The sequence below is a fragment of the Chroicocephalus ridibundus genome, chromosome 2 (assembly GCF_963924245.1).
Source record: "Chroicocephalus ridibundus chromosome 2, bChrRid1.1, whole genome shotgun sequence".
Lineage (NCBI taxonomy): Eukaryota > Metazoa > Chordata > Aves > Charadriiformes > Laridae > Chroicocephalus > Chroicocephalus ridibundus.
Window position 1 is genome coordinate 18,281,512 of NC_086285.1, and position 24,385 is coordinate 18,305,896.

Genomic DNA, 24,385 nt, shown 5'->3' on the forward strand with positions numbered 1-24,385 from the left:
GTGTGAGATTTACATGTGATGATTTGGGAGATCTCGCTGCTTTAGAGGCTTGTAAGGCGCCGCAGTGCCAACTGCTCCTGCCGCTGCCTCACTGCGCTTGGCAGCGCCTGCCCCGCACAGACTTTTGGTTTTTTCCAGAGCTGCTTTCCAAATGCTGATTTCTGCCCTCGGCTCTCGTTGCTGTGATTTATTCTGGGTGCGGGTGTGGGATCTGCCAGGCCCTCAGCAACCTGCTGCCCTGGCTGCCCATGCCCTGCCCGGCTCTGGGCAGGCAGGTAGGCTAGGCAGGCAGCGTGCACCCCCACCATTCCTAGGGACCACCCATGTCCTGGAGGACAGGCACGTATCCTGCAATGCGGACAACGATCCCCGCAAGCCCATGCTCAAGTAGCACCATCATCAGAAGACACAGGGGAGGATATTGTTGCCTTCCCGGTTCCTCCTGAGCCACCACGAAGGGAATGAACGTCCATCCCACCATGGTGGGCAGGCAGGAGGGAAGGGTCTTCTGAAGGCACCTGCTCTGTGCCCTGTCAGTGCATGGGCTGACCCTGCTCCTGAGGGCCTGCAGAGCCCAAAGACACCTGCTGTGCCCCATCCGTGCCTCCCCCGGCAGCTGGGGACCAGACCCTGCACCTGTTCTGCCGGAGGGGATCACCCCTGCAGTGCTGGAGGGGCTGGGAGTGGAACAGGAAGACAACAGGGCAAATATTTTATGAGGCAGCAAAGAGTTGGGATCACCTTCCGGTTTCACTGGGGTGAACAGGAGCCCTCAGGAACTTGCTTTTGATCAAGCCTGACACTTTCTCAGCTCCTTTTGCTGTAATGTAATTATAACAATACTTCCCAGGTCATAAACAGTTCAGCTGGGCATGGCAATAATTGGAACGGGGTGTTTTGCAGCAAGCCCCTAATAAGCACGTTAGCACAGAGGCGTTTGTCCCACGGTGTCCCCGTATGCCCCCCCTTCCCCTCCAGCTGTTTCTGAGTGCTCTGCCCAGGGCACGTACTGTGGGGGAGTCTCAAACAGGGCTTTTCCCAAAGGCCCGTGGAAGCGCAGGGTGCAAGGGCTGTGCACAAGTGCTCCTGTCGTCATTTACGCCTGTTTCTAGCCTTTGTTTTCTTTGCCGGGGACTGGCAGTGAGATGTTGCTGGGGGTTTTTACCACCCTGGGGACAGCGATTTTTCTCTCCGAACGACAGGGTGCCTTCAGCACATCGCCCTTCCCCAACCTCCCTCCTGGTTCCCTTCAGCAAATTGCAACTGGGCCGCCGATCCCCGACGCCAGGGTGCTCCTCTTCCAGAGAGCCCCTTCCCCAGCGCGTGTGGCTGTGTGACGTCGCAGAGAGCGGCCGTGACGTCACGCGCCCGTGACGGAGGGGCTCAGGGAGGGGGGTAGGTCGCAGAAAACACCCCACGGCGGGGCGGAAAAGGTGCGGCAGAGCCCGGGAGGGGGACGCGGGGGTGCCCGGGGACAGGAGCCGCCGCCGTGCCCCGCCGCCGACGGAGCGGCCGCTTCCGCAGCAGGTACCTGCCCCCGCCGCGGCTCCGGAGCCGGGAAGGCGACGGCCGCCAGCCCGCCTGTCCCCGCCGCTCCAGCGCCAGGGGCCGCGAAGAACCGCGTACACCCTCCGCGGTGGCCTCTCCGGCCCGGGAGGACGGGACGGGGCCAGGGTGGCGGAGAGGGGAAGGGATAAAGGCGGTAGCGGCTCTGCAGAGTCAGGTCCTTTGGGGTCACGCTTGCGGGGACAAGAACAGGGACAAGGAGCCCACGGGGTGCCGTGGAGGGCGCGGGGGGTGCGCGCCGCGCACGTCCCGCCGGGCCCGCGGGAGCAGACGGCTGTTCCCCGCTCACCCGCGGCGGTCAAGTAACGTCTGAATTACATCCTTGTAAATATTGACTGTGGCCATCTTCTTCGTCTCTGCGCACAGTAACCGAAATGTTAAGCCCGGCGGAGCCGGGGCCGGGCTGGCTGCCCCTCAGGGCGGCGGGGGATGCGGGGGTGTGGAGCGGCGGGGCCGGGGGGGCCGGGACACATCCGTGGGAGCGGGCCGGGGGCATCCGCAGACCTCGCCGGCCACTGAGGATCGCCTCTCCCGGGGAGCGCGCCGGCCGCGCCGAGGATGCTAAACGGAGCGGGCTGTCTCCCGGCTTGGGTTGCGGTCTAATTTATAATCCTTGTAAGGGAAGGGGGGGACACACGAGGAGACGGAGAAGGGTGGGGGGAGATGTTTCCCGGTCCGGCTTCATTAAATGCCGGCGTTAATGATCGGCGCGGGGCTGCGGCTGTCAGCACGGCCGCCGCCGCGCCCGCTGTGCCCCGCGCCCCCGACGGGGGACTTTTCCGCAGGTAGCGTGACCCTCGCCGTGTCCTCAGTCGCCTTCCCCGAGGGACCTCCCTGTGCACACCGGGGACTGCCCAGCCGTGCACTGCCGTCCCCTCGGCTCCCCCTCGCCGGGCTCCTACCGCCCCTCCACGCACCGCCCCCCGACGCCGCGCTGCCCGGGCGGGGCCCGTGCCCTTGCCGGGGCTGCCGGGGTCCCCTCGCCGGCGGTGCCTACCCCCTCGGGGCATGGGGAACGGCGGTCCCGACAGCGTGAGTGGCTGCGCGGCGGCTGTGCCTCCCGGCGCCGGCACTGCGCATTTGGTGGTCGTTAAAAACAATTTGTTTCCCTCCCCGTTTGGGGAGGGGGAAGGGGAAAATCATTCCGGGGAAGGGGAGGGGAGGGGAAGGGAAAGGGGGAAAAAAAAAAGGAAAGAGTGTGTGTGTGTGTGAGAGAGGGCGAGAGCAAGCGAGAGAGAACCACCAAACCCAACAGAAAACCCGCGCTCCGAACTATTGCGACACGGAGCGAGGAGCGCGGCGGAGGCTGGCGGCGAGGTGCGAGCGGGAGCGGGCCGGGCCGTGGGAGCGGGCCGGGCCGAGGGGACCGTGGGAGCGGGCCGGGCCGCGGGAGCGGACCGGGCTTGGGTGGGGGGGCCGTGGGAGCGGGCCGGGCCGTGGGAGGGGCGGGCTGACCCCCTCCCTCCCCCGCCCCCCCCCCCCTCCCGTGGGTGGGCAGGCGGCGCCCGGTGCCTCCGCGCTGCCCCCCCCCCCCCTCGCCGGTCGCGCCGGGCGGGTCTCGGCCGTTCGTCGCGGCTGCCCGGTGACCGCTGCCGCCTCCCCGCAGCGCAGAGCGAGCCCCCGCACCTCGGAGCCGGCGGCCAGCCCGACGGCGGCCCCCAGCCCCCCCACCATGAACACCATCGTCTTCAGCAAGCTCAGCGGCCAGGTGCTTTTCGAGGAGGACGCCAAGGAGCGGGAGCGGAGCGGCCGGCCCTACGTGGGGGTGGTGGAGGGGCCGCACCACGCCGAGGTGCTGCTCCCCGACAGCCCGTCCATCAAGGAGAGCCTCAGCCTGCGCAACCGGCGGACGGGGTATGCCGTGCGCTCGTCGCCGCGCCGCGCACCGGCTCCGCGGGGCGGCCCTGCCGCGTAGCCGGTTTGGGGTTGCGAGATGGGTTTCTGGAGGAGTCCTCCCCCGCGGCCCCGGGTCCGTACTCTCTGGGACAGCGACGGTGGGAAATTCCGGTAATAGATGATGCAGAGGCGTCCGATTGGGCTGGAATGTGGCAGACAGAGCGCTCCTGTCCTGCGGTGTTTGACCTCCCCCTTCTCTGCCTCCAAACAAAAACAAACCGGGGAAACCGGGGCTCGTCCGGTTTGGTCGCGCGCTTCATGTAATTAACTCCCCCCCCAAAAAAAACCAGAGGCGCAAGGCGGAACGTGTGAAACCTGCGGGACGGGGCGGCCGCGGGGCCGGTCCCCGCCGGCGGGGCCGGGGCAGTCGGTCTGCGGCCGGGGCTGAGGCGGACGGTCACTGCGCGGTCCCCGGCGCTCGTTCCTCCGTCCCGGCTGGTTTGCAGCGCGCTGAGCGAGCGGACGGGAAGGAGCTGCGTTGCCGGTGTATTCACCGGGATGGGATTTAAAACGGACTAGGTCGCTGCCAGTCAAGGCTGATGTTAAAATCGTTTTGGTAAAAAGGCAGCTGAGGCTGAGCCGTCTGCGGCTGATTATTTTATAATTTTTTTTGGTGCTGGAACAGGTGAAATAGGAGGTGATGAGGGGACGTGTTAGATCCGGCGGGTTGTCGGCCGCAGCTCGAGGGGTTGAACTGGCGAGCGCGGACGAGGGATTTCGGGTCAGCTTTATAAAGTAAAGACTAAGGAGCACAGTCAGGAGGCACTGAAACCGAGAAATGCCGAGGAGCTGTTTTTACTGCCGAATTTCCACCTTAAAGATTGCATCAGCTCGTACTTTTAGCGGCGGTGCCGGTTGGTAGGACAAAGGTTGTGTTTCACCGGCATGTTATTAGCAGCCGATCGCGGCGGAGCTGGGTGGCCGAGGGAGCGCCGCACGACGCGGTCCGGCCCCGGCCCGGCCCCGGCCCGGCTCGGCTTGTCGCGGCTCGGCCCCGCACGGCCCGGCCCCGCACGGCGCCGTGGCGCCCCCTGCAGCCGCCGCCGGGAGCCGCCGCCGCCCGGAGCCTCCGCGCAGCGCTGCCCGCCGGCCCCAGCTCGCCTCTGGGTTTTCCTTCCGATTCCCCGGTTTTGGTTTTTTTTTTTTTTTTTCACTCGCTTTTTATTGTCGACCGTTTGTTACAAACAAACACCTTTTCCTTTTTCTTTTTTCCTTTTTTTTTTTTTTTTTTTTTTTAAACGGGAGTTGCGTTTCATTCCCCTCGGTTTCACCTTTTCCCCCGGCAGGCGTGGGGCTCTGGGGGCTGCTTCGCGTCGCTGCCGGCGGCGTTGGGGAGCGGTATGCCTGCCACCCCCCCCAAGGAGCACTCCCGCTCCGAGCGGGGAAATGACCCTGGAGGTGCTCGATGCCGCGGGTTTCCATGAATATAACGGCCAAATAAATTCGGGCGGGGGGCAGGCTCGGTTGGCCCCGGGGGCGGCCCGCACCGCGCTGGGGTGCGCGGCCGTGCCCGTGCCCCTCTGTAAACAGACCAACCACACGCCTGGCAGATGCCGAGCACCGAAAGCCTGGGGAAACTCAAAGCCCGCACAGACGAAGCCCTGACCCCGCTGAAATCCCCGCGGTGGAGTCGCCCGGGCCCGCAGCATCATCGCGGCCAGCGCCCGGGGTGGGCGAAGCCGGCGCCGAGCCCTCCCCTCTCGGTCCGATCCCCCACGACCGGGGCGTTCGGGGGAGCTGCGGGCGTCGCCTTCTCCTCAGCCACCGGCCCGGGGCGAGGGTTGCTGCCGTGGAAAGTCCCCGAGCACCCCGCGGGGACGGGTCTCGGCTCCCCCGGGGAAGGGACAGACCCTGGCAGGGCGCGCTTCGGGGTCGGGGCACCCCCCACCTTGAGCGGGCTCCCCCCGCTCAGGGCGCTCCGCGGGCGGGTGCGCATCCCTGCGCGCATCCCGCACCTGCGGGGGAGGCCGCACAGAGGGGCTCGGTGCAGTGCCCGGGGCCGGGCGGGTGCCCGCCGCCCCGGCCGCTGTCCTGAGCGCCCCTTCTCCGCGGCAGGGCGCGGCAGAGCGGCGGGAAGGTGCGGCACAAGCGGCAGGCGCTGCAGGACATGGCGCGGCCGCTCAAGCAGTGGCTCTACAAGCACCGCGACAACCCCTACCCCACCAAGACCGAGAAGATCCTGCTGGCCCTCGGCTCCCAGATGACCCTGGTGCAGGTAAGGGACCCCTCCACCCCCACCTCCGGCGGCTGCTCTGGGGAGTTTCACGGGCGGGAGGGACGGGTCAGACGGATCAGCCGAACCCGCCCCCGTGAGCTGAGCATCAGGGAGGCATCCGTGCAGGCAGAAAGGCCGAGGGTCCTGTGCTCATCCTTCCCTCCGCCCCCTCTAGGACCCCTCCTCCAGCAGGATTCTATCCCCCAAACAGGAATTCCCACAGGACTCTATTCCCCAAACAGGAATTCCCACCTCTGTGCGATCCTGGCCAGGGAAGTGCGAAAGGCAATCGGCAAAAGGTGTGTGCTTTCCCTGCGAGGAAGAGAGGCCCTCTGCCTTTAATCTCATTCATAAATACAGCAGAAATATTTTTGCTTAGTCGTTAAAAATCTTCAGGGGGAAAAAAATCAGTAATGGGGGATTTCAGCAGAGAATATGAATTGTTGAGGAAGTTGTAGGGAGCTACTCTTTCCCCTTTTGAAAATGGGCTAGAATGGAAACAGTTGCGTTGTTCTGATAATAATTATCACCTGTTGCACGGATGTTTGAGTTACCATCCCCACTGTGTGCAGCGTCTCAGCCTGCAGGGACTGTGTTTCACAGTCTTGCAGGAATTATCATTATAGTGTAATTAGACAAGGGGAGTAATTGGTTTGCTCTCAGGTACAACTCCCCTGAAATGACTGGCAGTTGTGTTGCAGTGAGAGGTATAAAGTTGGCTGCAAATGTTTATAAATCTTAGTCCTTTGTTCTGTTTGCCATCTGGCACTCTGTTGAAATATGTGGTTAAATGCTATCGGTTGCTGAGTGATGCTATCTCAGGTCTGGATGCTGCAAAGATTTATGCATTGTGAATAATCTAATTTCCTGACTGGGAGCTACTGCTAGGTGCATAAAATGAAACACATGTGTTTGCAGGATCGGGTCCTCAGCGCTCTGCCTAACGCATTATGTGTCACTTTGCAAAGAACATGAAAATATCAAAATAACATGAAGTATTAGAAAAAGAAGGTGGTAATTCGGCGTTATTGAGTACTCCTTCAAAAAGGCCAGTGCTATGAACTTCAATCCTAGTAACAGCAAAATGGGAAACTTTTACACTTTAGTACCTCGCTGTGAAACTACTGCTCTAGAAAAAACACTATAGCTTTGACAAAAATAATATTAATGTCTCAGAAAATGCCAGTTATAACTGGAAGATATAGTTAAAACAACTTTTCTTGCTTTTAAAAAATATACATGAAAGGTTTGCTCAGACTTTTAAAAATAGGATTACATAAACGCTATCCATTCAATGCCACGATTCAATAGGAGTAGTTTATTGGACTTTGGTGTTTAGAATATTCCTGTATTTTTACATGAGATTTAAAACATACATCCAGAATACACGTTGGGAGATGTTCACATTAATGACATCTTGAGGAGTTCTCCTGTTCTTTTATAAATGCCATGGAATGAACAGACAAGGGGAAAAAATGGTGGGTTTTTGCAGTATTTCTCTTGTGGCAGCTTTAATAAATCCCGATGGGGATACGCTGCATTAGCCTCTGTAAGAGCATCAAGTGAGCCATGGCCACTACTCCACAGAGTTTTATGATCTACGTAAGGTGTAGAATAAAATTAAAAAGAACCACGGAGGGCTGCGTTTATCTCTGTTAGACCCCCATGCCTCTGGTGGATTTAAGCTGAAGCTGAATTTGACTGGCCTTATTTCTATGAACTGTAATATTTGAAAGAGCTGTGCAGAGCAGCACATCTATCTCCATTTACAGAAGCACACCATCAAAAAGAGACCCCAGATGTTTCTTCCATCATTTGGGTGCAATGCTCTTTTAATCCAGGAATACGATAGCATCTGTACGAGAGGTAAATACATATGTCTGGCACCAGCAGCAATTCCTCAGCCTGGAAGAACAAAACAACGCACGCCCTACATCTATTTTTCAGATGCCCAGAAAGAACAAGACTGTAATCCAGATCAAAATTCTTGTTCTCTGAGAGAGAGAGAGGGCCAGGCTCTGATCTCAGTCACGCTGGGTACCTCTGAAATCGTTTCCCCAAAGGCTGTGCTCTTTCAGGAGAGTGGTATAACCAAGAGCAGGCTCAGGACTGGGCTTCGGTACTTCTGTCCCAGAGGGGCACTTTGCAAATGCATCAGCCAGGGGCTCTTGTGATTGCTTTTCTAATCTAGTAACACCAGACACCGCTGGAGAACCAGGGATCGGTGTATGATGTTTATTCCGGGTAACATGCCCTCACGTTCACTGACCTGTCTCATATTTCCCACTCTTCTTCCATTTCTCGGTGCTGTCCCGCGGTGTTTGCTCTTGGTGGGAACGTACGCTTGCCCCCACAGCTTTCCACTCCTGTGGAGGCTGTTGTCTGCTGACAGCTGTTACCTCATCCCAGCATCCCTCATGTGCTGACGCCTTGTCGTTGGAAGCCCTAGGGAAGACAAAAGATACTGTTGAAAATCTCTTTTATTTTCCGCCAAAATGCCATTTAGGGAATGAACGGTTGCGGTTTTTTGGTTTTCACTTGACTGCTGCCCTTAGAAAAGGTCGTCAGCAGCTGCCTGGAAGATGACGTTGGTGACAGTAATATTGGCAATATAGCTTTAACTCTTCTCCATGTGCTTTTCTTTATCTAATGACCCTTATTCCATCTATCCAAAGGAGCTTTTGCAGGAACATGGCATATATAAAACCGATCCTTCTGTGAGACAAGGAGGCGTCCAACCCTGTTTTCTACTGGTATTTTTAGGACAGTATCTGCATGTCAGATCTTCCACAATTTTATTTTCATTAGTTTTTCTGCCACTTGGTTGATTTTAACTGAATTTGTTCTACCTCACTATTACTTTGAGTTAACCCCCTGTTCCTGGGTGCAGTGGGACAGCAAGGGGGCTGTTCCAGCTGTGTCCAACTGTACTGCAGAAGGAAAGTCAGACTCTTTCAAGGAGGTAGGATTTCGCAGGAATCATAAATCATCTTGTTTCTGAATAAGCAGTAGCAAAACCTGGGGCAAATTCTGGGCTGACTTATTCCTGAGCAGGCCAACAAGGTCTTCAGGAGTCCTCAAGGCAAATGTTATTGCAGCTTTCAGTCCAACAATCCAAAGTTTTCTACTTCCCCAACTGCCAAAGCAGGAAACCAAAAAAGCAATATAGTTTGAAAAGGCATTTTATGTTTTACTCCAATTAGATTCCAATTCAGAATCCAATAATTTGTCCTATTAATATGCTATTAATATGCTACCTTTTCATTTGTATTATTACCACAGTGCTTGATTTATTTTATTTTAAATTTCAGGTTAGATGTTCTTGTGAAATAAAAAAGAAAAATGGCTGTATATTCCTTCCAGAAAGAAATATGAATGGCCGTATTGTTGAAAAGAAGTTTTTTGCAATACTAGGATTAATATATTGGTCATGTGTTGCTATGGATTTAATAGTATTCAGATTTATAAAGGCATATCTGGATTACTGGAGGAGGAGAATCACTTGATTTCTGTTCCCTTTCCGAAACTTTGGCAACTCTTATGCAGTGAAGCAGAACAAATTACAATAAAATTGAAGAGTCTCCTCAGAAGTAAAGCCAGAGAGTCAATATTTCATGATGCTGATATAAGTACCTGATGCTCTTTGGGAATGACTGAGCTGCTGTAAAATATGAATGCTGGAAAGCACGTCTATTATCCTTCTCCTTGGGTTTTGTCTTTTTACTTCTTGAAGAACTGCATGATTGTTACCTTACAAGAACAGTGAGTTCCATCATGCATTTTTTTCAAGATACTTTGTTCTTTGTGAGGTTTCTGGGACAAAGATTTTCCTACTGGCTTTATGTAAATAATTATTTTTATTATTTTTGGAGGTCACAGTAATGTAACTTGGGACCATGCTAAAGGGTGGCCGGCTTTTGGCAGCTTTGGTGGTTTCTTTTTGGAATAGCTTAAGTCAAGTGTGGTGCAAAGAGGTACTTGTAGTGTGAGTGGGACCTACAGCAGTAGGCATGCCGCTTTTTAAAGACCACATTTGGGGGCTGGTTGAAATTACTGACAAAACTGTCCTTGGCTTTAAAGGAGCGAGGGAAAGCCTGTAATAACCCAGGCGGTGGCTGGAGTTCAGGGTGAGCTGGTATAGCCTGTGGCCATGCAGCCTCTTCCAGTCCACACACCTGGAGGTTGTCCACGACTGAAGAGTAGGAGAGATGTTGAATCTCTTGATGTTTTAGGGATCAGGATTTTCCAGCAATATACAGAAGTGACCAAGAGCAGGAAGGCACCCTGAGATACCACACCACAGATCTAGCCTAAAAATCTCTTAAGTGACCTTGTAATTGCATTTGGGGTAAGAGTTTCTGGAGTGAGCTCGCTGCTTTGTGCTTTGGCTTAAAGCTCCTCTTGTAAATGCTGACTTCAGGTTCTTTCATAATGATCAAATACTACTATTTCCTCCTCTCATAGCAGAAGACTTAAAATATGACTCATCTTTTCATATTGATATGCAGAAAGCAAAGCGCTGGCATGGGAAGAATGAGCCCAAAATAGACCAAGAGTACCATGCAAAAATCACTCCTGCTAAATTTAATTGCTTTTATGTATGAGTCACGCTAATACTACCCTATCTTTCTCTTCTGTACGTGGCACTTCACTGATGAAATATTTCAATATGTAATGAAATAATGAACCTCTTTCTGGTGAGATGTTGGAAAGCTGTCAGTTTTGTGAGACGCTGCAGTAACTGCTGTAATATTCAGTGGGACCCTGGATCGATCCATCTCTATTGTTACGTACTGGATTTTGGATTTATACTAAATCATGCAGCAGCCAGGTGACTGCTGCTTCAGCTGAGCAGTCTGGAGAGAGTTTGTTAACAGCGTTAGAAAGTGGATGGATTCCAGCCCACCCTTTCTGGTTTGCTGTAATGATTGCTGTGTCAATATGATGAATATAAACAAGTAGCCTTGGAAGAGAATGAAAATTACTTACTCTTCTGTGCCAGCTACAGTTTTGGTCTTCTAACCTGTCATAGTAAACTACATGGTTTGTAAAGTTATGTGTTTGGCATCTGAGTGCTGATCCAGGGCTCACTGTATTTTCGGTGGAACCCTGTTTCATGTAAACATGATTTTGAGTAAAATCAAAGTGACAGGCTTAAGGCACCACTGCTAAGTTCTGGGTGGGACTCTGAACCAAAGATTGGTTTTTCCTTTAAGCAGATAGTGTTTATTTTTCCTGTAATCACCCTAGAAGAGATGATCAGTCCAGAATAATTAGCTGAATACTTGTGTGCAATTTATACAACCTTAGCTACAATAGACAGATGACAAAACTAGGGCCAAAATCCAACACTGAGGTCTACAGTTTGGCTCTCTAGGAGGTAGGGTAGCATGTATTGATAAAACATGTGTTAAACTCCTTTGCAGGTTAACATAAATTAAATGATATGATCATTCCCAGATCAGAATATGACTGCAGTAATCTCGGCTTCCTCTGTGTGCACTTTCACAGCACAAAGATGTGAGCAGGGCTATAGACTCTCCTGACATTCTTTACATTCTCCTTTGCAAGTAAAGCTACTCTGCCTCCTTCTTGCAGAGGTCGTGTCAAAATACACTCATTCCTGCAAGGAGTAAACAGCATTTTTAAGACCCGATTTATCATTAAATAAATATTGTTAGAGTGTAGGTAGCTTGCCTCTGCTCTTGCTCGTAGTAAGGTTATGGTCAGGTCACTCTGTCAGTATCAGTATTTCCTATTTTATGTATTTTTAATGTGCAGTAGAATCAAGGCCAGCATTTTCTCAGGTACGCTTTCATGCAAAGACGCTGCAAGTACGTGCATCCCATTTGATGATTTGGTTAGAACTGCTGGCACAGAAGACTACACCATGCCCTTTTGCTCCTTTTGGACCTAAAGCAGTGGTCAAATCCTTGTGTTTGAGCCTGACTTTGTGGTGACCCTGTATGGTAGAGGGATACTACTGTGTATCTATTTTGCAATGTCATACTCTAGAAAACGCTCTGCAGCTGAGAAGGAAGACAAGGCAGTCTCTTGCTTAGCAGTCGCTGTGTGAGGAATCTGCATCCTCACGGCTTTTTAGGGTTTCCATAATAGAAAGGGTTCATAAAAGCTCCGCTCTGTAGAGCAGATAGTTGATTTCTGCAGTGACTCAAAGCAGGTTATATTCTGTGTAAGACTTTTTTGGTACCCACTTGCTGTCAGGGTACTGATGAGGCACGAGGGAAAAATTGGGCTTTTATATAACCAAATCCAGAATGGGTTTTTCTGTTCAACAGCCTTATTGTAGCCTACATAAATGTCAAAGGCAAATTACCGAACATTAGCTATTCTTTTTAATTTAGGATGTTAGTAACATATCAAAGGTTTGTATTGAAAGTTCAGGACATTATCTCTAATAAAAAAAAAAAAAGAAAGATGAATATCAAATGAGTATTTTGGGACACCTTCATTAAAACCTTGTTAATAATGAGGGTTTACTAACACTTGGGAAGGGTGGAAAGCCTGAACCCACCTTCTCGTCTGAGGTTCCTGCTCTGCTCGGTGATAGTTTCATTGACTCCTGTTTGTGTTTCCCTTATTTGCCATTTTCTTAGGCATACATAAAGCTTATGAAAACTCTATGGGTTGTTTATTTGTGTTGTTTTCAAGAGAAACTAAAACATTCATTTGTATACAGGTATCAAACTGGTTTGCCAATGCAAGACGTCGCCTGAAGAATACTGTCAGGCAACCAGATCTTAGCTGGGCTTTACGAATAAAACTGTACAACAAATACGTTCAAGGAAATGCTGAACGACTCAGCGTGAGCAGCGATGACTCATGCTCTGAAGGTTTGTTGACGTTCTTTTGATCAATTTTAAACCGATTGAAAAAGGTTTAGAAAGTTATTGGATCCCCTAAGTTAGCTCTGATTTCTCACAAACTGCCCTCAGTGGATCCGCCTTTACTTTTTGTGAATTAGGTGCCATTTTTGGCTCCCGACTACTCTGCAGCCTTGCAAAGTGGGATTGTGTAGGTTAATCGGGGTGACAGTCTGCTCGCATGTTATGTGCCTGTTTCATATGGCATCATTATTAGAAAGTTAATTGTCCGTTCATTAGATTCTACAAGCCTGTTGCTTTAATCTGCATTAAAGGAAAAAAATTGATTGCATTTGTTGGTTTAAGGAAATGAAAAATCTCTTGACTTTCATTGATGGAGGGGCTATCGCAATATCATATCGTTAACAAGAGAATCTGATTAACGAGATAATCCGATTATATTCAGTGGGGCTTATTATATGGTAAACTGACTATTACTGTATTTATTTTATGTATTTTACCAGCAAACATTTTCCTTAAAAGGTGCACTGAAATTCTCTTTCTTAGCCAAATGAAAAAAGGTAGGATTTTTAAAAATAGCACCCTATAGTTTTTAATAGAACATTTGTATTAATTATGTCTGTGGGTGCTTTTTTCACTCAGTTGTGACATGGAGATACACTGACAGGAACAAAGGCTGCAGAACATTGTCAGACATGTGTAGGTGAATTTTTAGAAGACTATGTTTCAATTTGTAATCAGTTTCCATTCTCTTTGTTCCAATTTCAGTTTGTACTCACATTTCTTTGGTTTGTACTTCCCTTTAAAAGATTGGTTGCAGGACAATGAAAAGAGTACAGCTTAAGCAAATACACTTAAATATGACATAGTACTCAGAAGAAGCAAATTTCAAGTTATGATAGCAAGAACTCAGCTTATTCACCCAGATTTTAAAGTGTTTTTCATTGACTTAGGGCACTTCTCAGTTTTTTTCTACCTGTCTTGTGTTGCTCATGAACAAATCAGACCCAGACACTGTTTTCTACAGTTAATTAACTTGGAATAGCTGGAACATCTGAGAATGCTGGCAACTACTGTGAGCAATGTGTGAACAGAAGAAAATGAAAATAATTTTCTAATGCTGAAGTCTAAAAGTCTTTTGTCTAGTTTTAGTTACAGCAATTTAAAACATGTAGAGAAAGCCTCTTGTTAAATATTAGGTATTTGATACATTACTGTGTCTTTCCTCCTTTGTTTTCAGATGGAGAAAATCCTCCAAGAAACCATATGAATGAAGGGGGATATAACAAACCGGTTCATCACACTGTGATTAAAACTGAAAATTCAGTAATAAAAACAGGAGTGAGACCAGAAACAAGTGCCAGTGAGGATTACGTGTCACCCCCCAAATACAAAAGCAGCTTATTGAATCGTTACCTAAATGACTCATTGAGACATGTCATGGCTACTAATGCGGCTATGATGGAAAAAACAAGGCAAAGGAATCACTCTGGTTCATTTAGTTCCAATGAATTTGAGGAGGAATTGGTGTCTCCGTCATCATCAGAGACAGAAGGCAATTTTGTCTACCGGACAGGTAAGGGATTCTTTCTGCATCATTTCTATGTAACACAGCTGGCTTTGGTGGATGGTGTCACCTGGAATGAGTGTCACCTGATGGTGCGTTTTATGAGACTGGGTAACTCTTGTCCATCCTCTCAGATGAGGGTGGATGACTCCTGTCCGTCCTCTCGTATGAGAGGGGGTCGGTCCTGTCCATCCCTTCATTCACTGGAGAAGTTCTATCAACAGTATTGAATATAAATGCTGTTATTGACAACTAATGAAGCTGCTTTGCTTTTTGAACGGAGCTATGGGTCTGATTCTTGAAATGCCACTTATAGGCCAGTTTTGTCAGCACTAAGACAAGCCTAAAGAAGGATAAAATTCTTGGGCATTCTGTTGCAATAAGGGAGGACTAAAGGGCTGAAGTATTCCATGGCTCCATCTAGAAGAAAGAGGAGGGCTTTGAAGTTTCAAGGTGTCTGTTTGTGGCACTTACCTGAGCTATATGCCCCCCAATGGAGTGCACATGAACATCTTCCCCTGTTGTACAGCATTTGTTCTGTCTTCATAGAGCCTTCTCCGGTGCGTGGCCCTTTGGTGCTCATGCATCTCTTAGGAATAAGTGCATTAGTTTAGAGCAATTTCTGCATCACTCTCCAGGCACAGCGCACTGACCTAAGGGGCCACAGACTCGGCTATTAAATGTCTTGGCTTAATGTTTTTTTTTTTTGAAGGATTACATATAGTGTATTATTTTAATGTTATCAATAAAAATACAAAAGCATGATTTATATCATCCGCTGTGTTACCAGCCAGAAGGTGGCACGTGGGACTGCCTGGTTCGTGCCAGTAAATTGTTGTAAATCAGGGCAAGATCAGGACCTGCTCAGGTCCCTGTGGGGCAGGGATTGCTGGAAGGCTCCTCTGGTGAAGCTTGTTCTGTATTTCTTTGGGGATGTAAGGCAAAGGTCGTTGCTGTGCCCTCATCTTCGAAAAAAATGAAGTCTTGCATCCCAATCTCTGGAGGTCTCCCCCAGCGTCTCAGGTTTTCCACCCATCGCAGTGGCACTTCATGTTGTCCCAGTGCCTTTCTCATGGGTTATTCTGCCAGGGTCCGCCCTGCGGGCAGCATTGCTTTTTGGGATGGATGAAAATTGATGAAAAGTACTGGAGGACTTTGCACTAAAAGTAATAGAGATTTAGATGTTGTACTTGGTTCCCCTTGGCTTTCCTGGCAGGGAGGTTTGGGTGCCCCTCGCCTTTGCATCCTCTCACGTTTGCAGCCTTCGCTCTTGCTTTCCTGGCCTGTTTCGTGTGATGGGGCCACAAGGGTTTCAGGAGGCTGTATGTTCTAGTGGGGGTAGGAGGACCTTGGTGCATGCAGGTTGTCAGGGGATGACCAAGGTGGGAGTGGGGACCCCGTAGATAAATGGGATCTCATGGGGAGCAAGAATAGCGCGTGCACAATGAGTAAGTTTCAAAATTAACTCTCTCTGTTCATTTAGCTGCCTTTTTCTTCAACATACCAAATGCATTTGGTCCGCATTATGGGCGTATCATCTGCCAAGTTTTATTTTTAAGTGAAAAGTTACTCAAGAACAGATGCATCAGCTCAGATATGTAAACTTCTGCTTTTCTGTACTTTATACCATAACTTAAAAATGGACACAATGACTTTTTAAAAATTGTAATAAATTTGCTACTGGATTAAGCTCTTCTTGCCAAGTTTAAAGTTGCACTGAAAAATATGGTCTTTAATGAGAAGGCTGAGACAGGCATGCTGTAACTGTGTGAGTTCACAAGCTGGGCTGGAATGACTAAAACCCAGTATATTTGTCCTTAAAGTTCATAATTGACATTCCTGGAACTCGTCTTGACATCGTAGTTAAGTCAGTTCTTAAGTATCTTTGTTAACATTTTGAAGTGCTATGGCCTTTGCTGAGACCAGCAGCTCTCAGGGTATAGTTTTATTCTTTTTACGTTTCCAAAGCAGACAAGCAGTAGCCTGCTGATAGAAAGAAAAACATCATCTCCACACAACATATTATTTGGCATATCCTTCTTATATATGCATGCAGGTTCAGGAAAAAACAGGTAAAAATAGACTTTTTTCAGCTACAATATTACAGTCCCATTAATGATTTTCTGATGATGTTATAACATGCAGAAATTGAGCCCTTCATTAACAAAGCAGATATTTTTAAGTTATCATCCATTCATGAAATCTATTTACAAATACATGAAATTATCCAAATTATTTTTAGATAGGAAGAGATAAATAAGAATGTTTATTTTTTTATGTCTTTTCTCTGTAATTTAAATACCTGCAATGTCAGTTCTCGGTGCAGTCATGTAGCAAACCTGTATCTCTGTTCTCAAAAATAGCTGCAATCCATTTTGGTTAAGCAAAATACCAGGGTATGTCTGACTGCACCACTCATACCTTCCTGAAAGCAGCAAGTGTATTTTTAAGTGAGATATCACCACTTACAGAGTGCCCCGCTGCAATTTTTTTGTTATGTGAAACAGCTAATTTTTAACACAAAAGGGTTGAAGCAGAATTGTGAAGTCCCTACTAGATGTTTTAGTTCTTATGTAGACATTTTGAGTAGTATTTCAAAAAGCACAGAGTGAGAAACTGGTGGACATTTTAGTTTTGAGAAACATTTGGCAAGGTTGCTGTGCTCCTAAGAGCAGGCAGTCGTTGGTGTTGAAGCAAAATTCTTTATGGTGCTTCCCTGGAAAAGCAACTTTTTGTGAGTAGAAAGCTTACTCACTGCATCTGGTTCGTGTTCTGGGCCAGTTCCTGATTTCAGGTACATCCGTGTGTCACGAGCAACTCCTCTCGCAGGGTGCCCAGGTCACTGTGGCCACGTGCGTCTCAACAGCCTGTGCCGAATTAACAGGGCAGGAACGCAGCGCCCAGTGACAAAAACAAGAAATTGCAGTTTAAAGTTTATAAGGAAAACGGGTTGTACAGTTTCCCATTTCGGTCATTAACATGCTTATAAACACGGGACCATATGCTGCTCTAGCTTCAGGCAACTGGGAAATCCCGTGTAAAGATCGAGGACAGGCTGTACAACCGACTGGCGGCTGCGCTTTGTCCCCCTGCACGAGTACTGCGAGCTCCTGGGGAGCAGCTTTAGTGCTGGGGTGGCAGCAGCAGACCCCGGTCCCGGGTCCCTTGTGGGTACGGTGCCCGCGCTGCTCCGTCCTGCTCCGGGAGCCGGGGAGCTGCTGCGTGAGGCAGGACGGACGGACGGACGGCACGGGAAGGACGGAGCAGCCGGGAGAGCGTGCAACCCTACTCGGGTACGTCCCATGTGTGAGCGTTTCTGTCCTAAGACGAGATGCTTATGTATATAACGGAACATACGCGAATGTGTTCACTTAAGGCTGAAAATTTCAGTTCGGATGAATCCTAGTGCAGGTATAATACATAAATATATATAATTGGTCAAATATGTGTCTTAACCTTGGTCAAATATGTGTCTTAACCTGACCACGGAAAGGCTTGGTTCAGTGTTTTTGTTTAGTTAAAAGTCCATGTTGGAGAACAAGTTTTCATTAACTCCTTGGCATGCTGTCATTCACAGCAGGTTCTCTGTGTGACAGCAATAACTAAAACCAGACTTGCCTATCTGTATTTGTTGTACAAACACACGCAGAAACAACAGTCCGACTGCAATGAGCACTCCAGAAATCTACAAGGAAAAGATCCAATAACGTTTACAGTGAAGCTGGAAGTAAATCTAAAGCGGCAACGTCAGTCTTTGGTTTACGGATCACTAAAAAGCTGACTTTTTCTGTAATCACGCTGCAGTGCTCTGCGAGTACCCCATCGTCGATCACCTGCGGGAACAAAATGTTCTGCGTCGTTATAGCGCAAGGAAATGAAAAATCCCAGCTTTCTGGGATATCGCTGTCTGGTGAGCCGCATTTGGTGAGCGAAAGCAAAAGTTAAAATGAGAGAAAGAGGGATGAAATGGCAGAACAGGGAGTTTTCTAACTCCTCTGTAGGCAGATTTTCATTGATTTCACTTTATATGTTACTTAGCACAGTAGAAAAGCCAGAACAAATAAAAATAGTGAGGAAACTAAAGACTTGCAGGCCTGGAAAGGAGGGTGGCTTTTAAAGAAACCCTCCTGAATGACTGGCTGATTTTTGAAGATGTTTGATCTCTATTTTTAGACATTTATACTCAGGAGTGTGCTCTGTTTCTGATGTTTTCATTACTACTGCCTTTTTCTTTCCTCTCGCCTTCCTTTCTTTCTTTCATTTGGATCCTGCAAAGTTTGTGATTTATAAAGCACGATCCTGGGTCGTTTATTGCAGTACGCTGAGCACCTCTGATGAGACCCTCAGCACGCCGCGGGATCAGGCCCACATTCATATAGAGCACTTAAATGTAAGGGTATAGCCATGCCCAGAAGTGCTATAGTGAGACACACGCGAGCTGCAGAACGGTGCTGTGATTTTGTGTGGTCCTTGCCAACTTTTCCTCACAATTCAACGTTTTTAGAAATTAACATGTAATTTAAAAATGAGCTATAAAATTTAAAAGCATAATATGAACACAATGGAACCTGTTTTCAGAAACAGCTCGAGGGACCCGCAAAAACCGCTAGTACCAGCGACTTTTGCAAGTTTGATCTAAACGGTGCTGGAGACCTTGGGGATACTTTAAAATAAATGGTAACCTGGGAGAGCTGAAGGAGGTCCTTGTTGCAGATTCTAATGTCATCCAGAAGTGAAATGGAAAAGGGGGAATGTCAAGTACAGTATTAAATGCACACAGCAGCATAACTGCAATTGAAGGTTACGCAGTTAAGATCATATTTCTGCAGGAATTTTATTATTACATGACCTGATTCGACAACACTGAAATAGCATGGAATTGAGAATTGAGGAGAGGATTGCGTTTAATTTGCTGTTCTGTTGTTTTTTCTAAAGAAAGATTAAAAGGAAACGGCTTTACTGCAGGGACAGCGTCAGGTTTAATATACCAGATGTGATAGCCCAAACTTGAGAATTTTAAAGATCCTGCCCGCTCCCTGCTACTTAAGTTGGTTATTCACTTTTTGCATTTCTTTCCATTTAAACAGCAAAAATCAAATAAGCTGGTTTTTAATTCCCTTTAGTTTCTCAGTATTTGATCTGTGCAGAGAACGGGTCAGGATTATTTCCACGTGAAAACAGTGCTTCATCAAAACTGATTCCTTTTTTTGTGGAAAGGGAGCAGTCTCAACCTCTCTGAGGCGGGGGAACGGAGGAGGAGAGCGCTGGGTGGGCTGGGAGCATCGATGGGGCTGGGGGCAGAGCACCCTCTCAAAATCCTGGGCACCCAGGGGCTGGCAGTGGACAGGGGAGAGCTTTGCCTGGAGCCAGCCCCACCGGGAGGGAAGCGGCGTTCCTGGCAGTTTTAGCCTTTCTGAGCCATTTCTCTCCGCTCCCTGCTTTTAATGGTCAGTTTTGTGGGAAAAGAGAGTGCTTGTTTTCTCACAGGTGCTGGGTGCAAACACTGTGCATCCTTGTTTTATCTGTTTGTTTTCAGATGCAAATGGATGTGAATGTTTCGGGCGCTTTTTTTTTTGCCTTTTTTTTTAAACCAAAATAGTAAAGATTCTGGAGATTGGGCTATGTGCGAGTCAGATGTACTCGTTCATGGGTATAGCAGCATGTTCGTGGGTATAATTGCCACGGAGACCCCACGGAGCAGAGGAGGCGCGTGTGCACCTCTGCTGGTTTTGCTTCTGTTGATGTCATGGCAAATTTTCCACGTACTTCAGTAAAAACTAGCTTGAGCCAGCTGCTTGGCCGCAGAGGGTTTTATTCAAGTCAGCTTGCTTCAGGGCAGCACGTCTCGGGACTCCTGACAGCTTTATCATCGCAGAGAATGAGATGTTCTTGCATGAATGATTTGAAATGGAAAAGATGACAACATCTGACCAAAAAAATCAGAGAGACCAAAAAAAAATCAGGGGATCAGCCATGTTTCCATGGCCACAGGTTGCTGCTGCCTGTGCCGGTACAGCAGCCCGCCTCTGTTTCTCCGAGACCATTAAAATTTCCCCAATGCAAATATTTGCAGCAGCAGCCAAAAAAGCAGCAGACCCCTGCGCTTGCCCAAGACCTTTCTCAGACACAGCAGGAAAAATGTATGGTGCTGTCACTGATCGCTAACAACTATATATTTTAATACTCCTCTTCAGAGTTAGCCAATGCTCCAGGCCTCAGCAAGGGCTGTTCCCTGGCAAGCCTCGGGCCTCATTCATTTAGCGAAGGTGTGTGTTCAAAGAGAAAGAAATATTTATCCCCATTTTTCCCATTGTTCAAAATGTCTTCAGAATTATGCTTGGTCTTAAAAACCTGGGGCCAGCCCAAATGCGAATGTTTCAGGAAATTATGTGGATGGAAAAGCACATGGTCATAAATCAGACTGTTTTCCAGCTTTAGCTGTAGACTGCATGGCTAGTAATGAATATAATAGGGAAATTAGTAAGAAAATTAGCAGTTAATTTAAGGAGTATTTAAAGAGTGTGTGAAACTACAGCTTGGGAAAACTGATTTAGTGGAATGGATGTGATTCCTTCTCCCCTGCCACTGCCTGAGCAGGATTTTCCCCGCTAGCCAAATTTCTGCGCAGATCTCTTACTGCAGAAATGCTGGGCTTCCATGCTGCCTTGCAGCGCATCAGCTGGCCTGGCTTTTGCACCGATTCAGGGCATCCTCAGCCTTGCAAACACCATCATCCGGCTGCAGCCACTGCCGCCGTGAGCGGTCGTGTGCCTTGCAAAGGGGAGCACGACTCAAACGAGAGAGACAGAGCGGGGTTCAGGGGGAGATAACGAGATGAGATAAAGGGGGAATGCACCAGCTGGAGTGGAGCAGCAGGAAGCCCTGGGCGCTGCAGCCAGGGACGGAGCGGTGCAGCATCGGTCAGGGGATGTAGGCCAATGAACATGAAAAATATGGCACAATTTTAAACAGAAAAGAGAAGAAGAGCGCTTGCAAAGACAGAAACACAGAGATGTGTGCTGTCACCCCATCAGGAGTGGCTTTGAAATCACGCACTTAACTTTATATATCAGTGTTTGGAAAGTGCTTTTGAGTGCAAAGCCATGGCTGGAGGCAGATCACCCCAGTGCTGGGCTGCGAGCAAGGCTTGCTCAGGCTCTGACGCCAAAATGTGCCTGTTCTGCTCCTCAAGGCTCACGTGGGTCTCCAGCTGGCTCTGCCCCTGCACCGAGACATCTGCCCGTAGCACCTGCATGGAGAAGAAAGAGAAATTACGGGGACAAAAACCTTCCTTTTTGCCCAGTGAATTACTTTTACATATGAAAAGTAATCTATCATCTCCTTCACGAGTAACCGCTGTCTTCAGTGGCACTTACTAGCACAGTAATCTCTGTGCAGTGCAGCAGTGTGCCCAGGAGGGGACGGGGCGCAGGTGGGACAGGGTGGTGGCAGGAAGGGGGACGAGGGCTGGGCTTTTCATATTCTGGGGCAGTAAATTTAAAGGAATGGCGAGCCCATAAAAGTTTCACTTCTTTCTGGAAAAACATCTGAATTGAAACTTCATACCTGGCGTGGGGTTCCTGCGTGTCCCAGCCTCCTTCCGCTGCTGGGGAGAAATAACGCGACTTTGGGTAACATCCCTGTAGCGTGGACCGTCCCCCGCGCAGTGTTACAGTGCTGCTGTTCATGTTGCTGTAGTTAAGGCTGTATCTGTGTTTCCATTAGAACCCTTTTAATCTGCAAATTTATGACCCAGCTGTAAAAATTCAGTCCAGACTGAAACTTGGCATGGGCAGCGTTCGTTCTCCCATCTGTGGAAGGGATTTAAGCAGGTACATCCCAGTAATAACCCTCTGAGTTAGGCTTGTAAATTTGGAGCATGATGACTGCTGAATAAAACTGAGAGCTTCTCAGTAGTCCTGGAGTTTCAAATATTTTACACCCGTGGTGAGACTAGTGGAAAGCAGTTTGTTTGCATTCAGTCATATAGCTGTAAATAAAGAAAATGTTTTGGGTTTTTCTGTGTTTGCTTACATGCACAAGCATATGCCTTTTCCTTACCATGGCAGTATTTTGATGTGGGTGGCAAACACACGAAACTCTGCAGGGTCTTACTCCAAAGCAGGGTTTGATCACTCCCAGGTGTAGCATAAGAAATTGTATTCACGCTGGTGCAAACAGTAGAATTTATCTACTGATTGTAATAGAAAAAAATCGGGAAATAAAAAGACCAGATTGTTTTATTTTGAGTGGGATTTTTGATTGGATTCTTCTTAAAATATCTTCAAAACTGATTCAGCATTGAACTGCGAAATTAGCTTTATTCACCGTTACTTCCTCCCATTTTAATTTTCTTTTCTAAAAAGCTACACACCGACCGTCCCTTACCAGATAGACTAGTGATCTTATCTGATCCAGCAAATCCTATTTCCCTTTGCAGGTTTGTGGTTTTTGAAAGTCATTCTGTAACTTAAAAAAACTCCTTTATGTGTTTAACTGAAATTTTTTAGGTCATTTGTCCATAATGTGAATACCAGAAACATAATGATGAAAGCAGTTTAGCGAGACCAGACTTCTGATCTTCCATGTGTATTCACAGAGAAGCTTTTGGGAGGGTTTTGGCACAATTTGAGAAGTGGATTGAAGGGATCTCTACGTGGGCTAATGTTAAGCTGCAGATGACTTTATACCCGTCCACTCGGAAAACTTCTTGACTGTATTCGGAAAATGCAGGGAACCTATGGGTATTGTTTGTGAATGAGAGTTTTGCCATCCTGATGGAGGAAGGGGAGCGCTCATAAAAACACCGGATCCAGAAAAACGTCCCTCATCTTCATCTGTAGAGTTAAATTTATAATTATCCAAAACCAGAAAAGCAGAGTTGGATTCAGTTTTATTTAATCCACTTCACCACAAACTTAAAAATTTGGGTATGAGATACAAGGGGTAGACGTGGAAATTATCAGTGATCACTAAAGACCATTTGAGATCTTTTATGCCCTATGGCATTAAATTGGCATCAGATAGCCACTTCAGGTCTATTAAAGGAGAAATATGTCCTAACAGTCAAAGCACGCAGAAGGCTTGTATAATATAAGTGAGTTTTATGTGAGCTACAAAAAAAAAGGAGCAGGAGTTTAAAGCAGGAAAGTAAGTTGGAGAAGTAAACTGCATTGTAGAAAATCTGGAAAAAGTAAAAACAATTCAAACAGAAAGAGATCAGATAAACAGCTAGAGCTGGAACAGCTGAAAAGAAACACACAAAAATAGGTAAAGCAAAATTCCAATGAGCCATGAAATGTGTTTTCCTTAATTTTTCACAGTGGCCTTGAAACCTGATGTTGGAGACTCTATCTCAGTTCTTTCACTGATGGCCAGAAGTTGAGGTTAGGATGACCAGATCGTTTGGTATGGCACTGACATTTCAAGTTAACAGGGATTGCCAAGACTCTCAGTTATGACACTAAAATATACCGCTATTTCTAGGGCCAATTTTCAGTCCCTCCCTCATGCCTCCACATTGATTTAGGCAACAGATGCGTGAAAAGCAAAGCAACATTCAAAATAATCCCTTAGCTGAAGCTGGGGGAAGGCTGGCTAGTGGTCTGTAGCCAAAATTCCTTAAATGTTACAATGTTTTACATTTCTAAATGTAAAAACTTTCTTTCCAATGTGAGGTACCAGCCAAATGTCTTAGTTACGATATCTCAGAGTAAAAACTGGCATGTGGCCTTGTGGTCATTTGTGGGTATTGACAGATTTACACCATCGAAGATCAAGTTAAATGTTGTCGGTTTCTCCATCTCCCCTTTACTTCGTCAGGCTTTTTTTTTTTTTTTTTTTTCTCTCAGTTACTATTTGTCAACTTAAATCCAGTTTGCTGGAAAAATGAAGGCACTTCACGACCTGGCTCTTCAGGAGCGAATTGCCTCAAATTCTTTCTGCTAGCCAAGGTATTTTGTAATGCATTGCAAAACAGCAGCAGGATTGCTCTGCTTGCACTAGATGTACTTTGTGGGCTAGACACTGTGGGCAGTTTTAATGAGATCTTGGTGTGCTGGAGAATTTGTCTCGCCCGTTGACTTCACGGAGACTTTCATCCCAGGTCCCTGCTCTACTAATTGCTATTCCCACCCCAAGGAGTGGGTTCTGGCTTTGCCCCGTTATGGGCTAAGCCGTGGGGAGCCTGGACCAGCGGAGCTGGTATGCAAATTCCACGGTCTGCTCCTGGCTGTTTGTGACAGCTTTGCCCAGGAGGGGTGGTGAGTTGCCTGTTCCACGGACACGCTAAAATTC

General features: G+C 48.1%; 1 protein-coding gene across 4 annotated transcripts in view; it reads left to right on the forward strand.

Moving 5' to 3' along the window:
* The first annotated feature begins 1,432 nt into the window (after window positions 1-1,432).
* The window catches only part of MKX (mohawk homeobox), a 48,950-nt gene continuing 25,997 nt past the window's right edge, over window positions 1,433-24,385 (forward strand). The window contains exons 1-5 of one of the 4 annotated variants that reach the window (XM_063324588.1): window positions 1,433-1,527; window positions 3,173-3,420; window positions 5,518-5,677; window positions 12,378-12,531; window positions 13,763-14,098. In XM_063324588.1, coding sequence (XP_063180658.1) covers window positions 3,239-3,420; window positions 5,518-5,677; window positions 12,378-12,531; window positions 13,763-14,098 — 832 coding nt within the window. In that variant the 5' untranslated portion in view covers window positions 1,433-1,527; window positions 3,173-3,238. Of the gene's footprint in view, window positions 1,528-2,514; window positions 2,599-2,754; window positions 2,884-3,172; window positions 3,421-5,517; window positions 5,678-12,377; window positions 12,532-13,762; window positions 14,099-24,385 lie in introns of those variants that run through there. The other 3 variants (XM_063324585.1, XM_063324589.1, XM_063324586.1) reach the window with 3 other exon arrangements.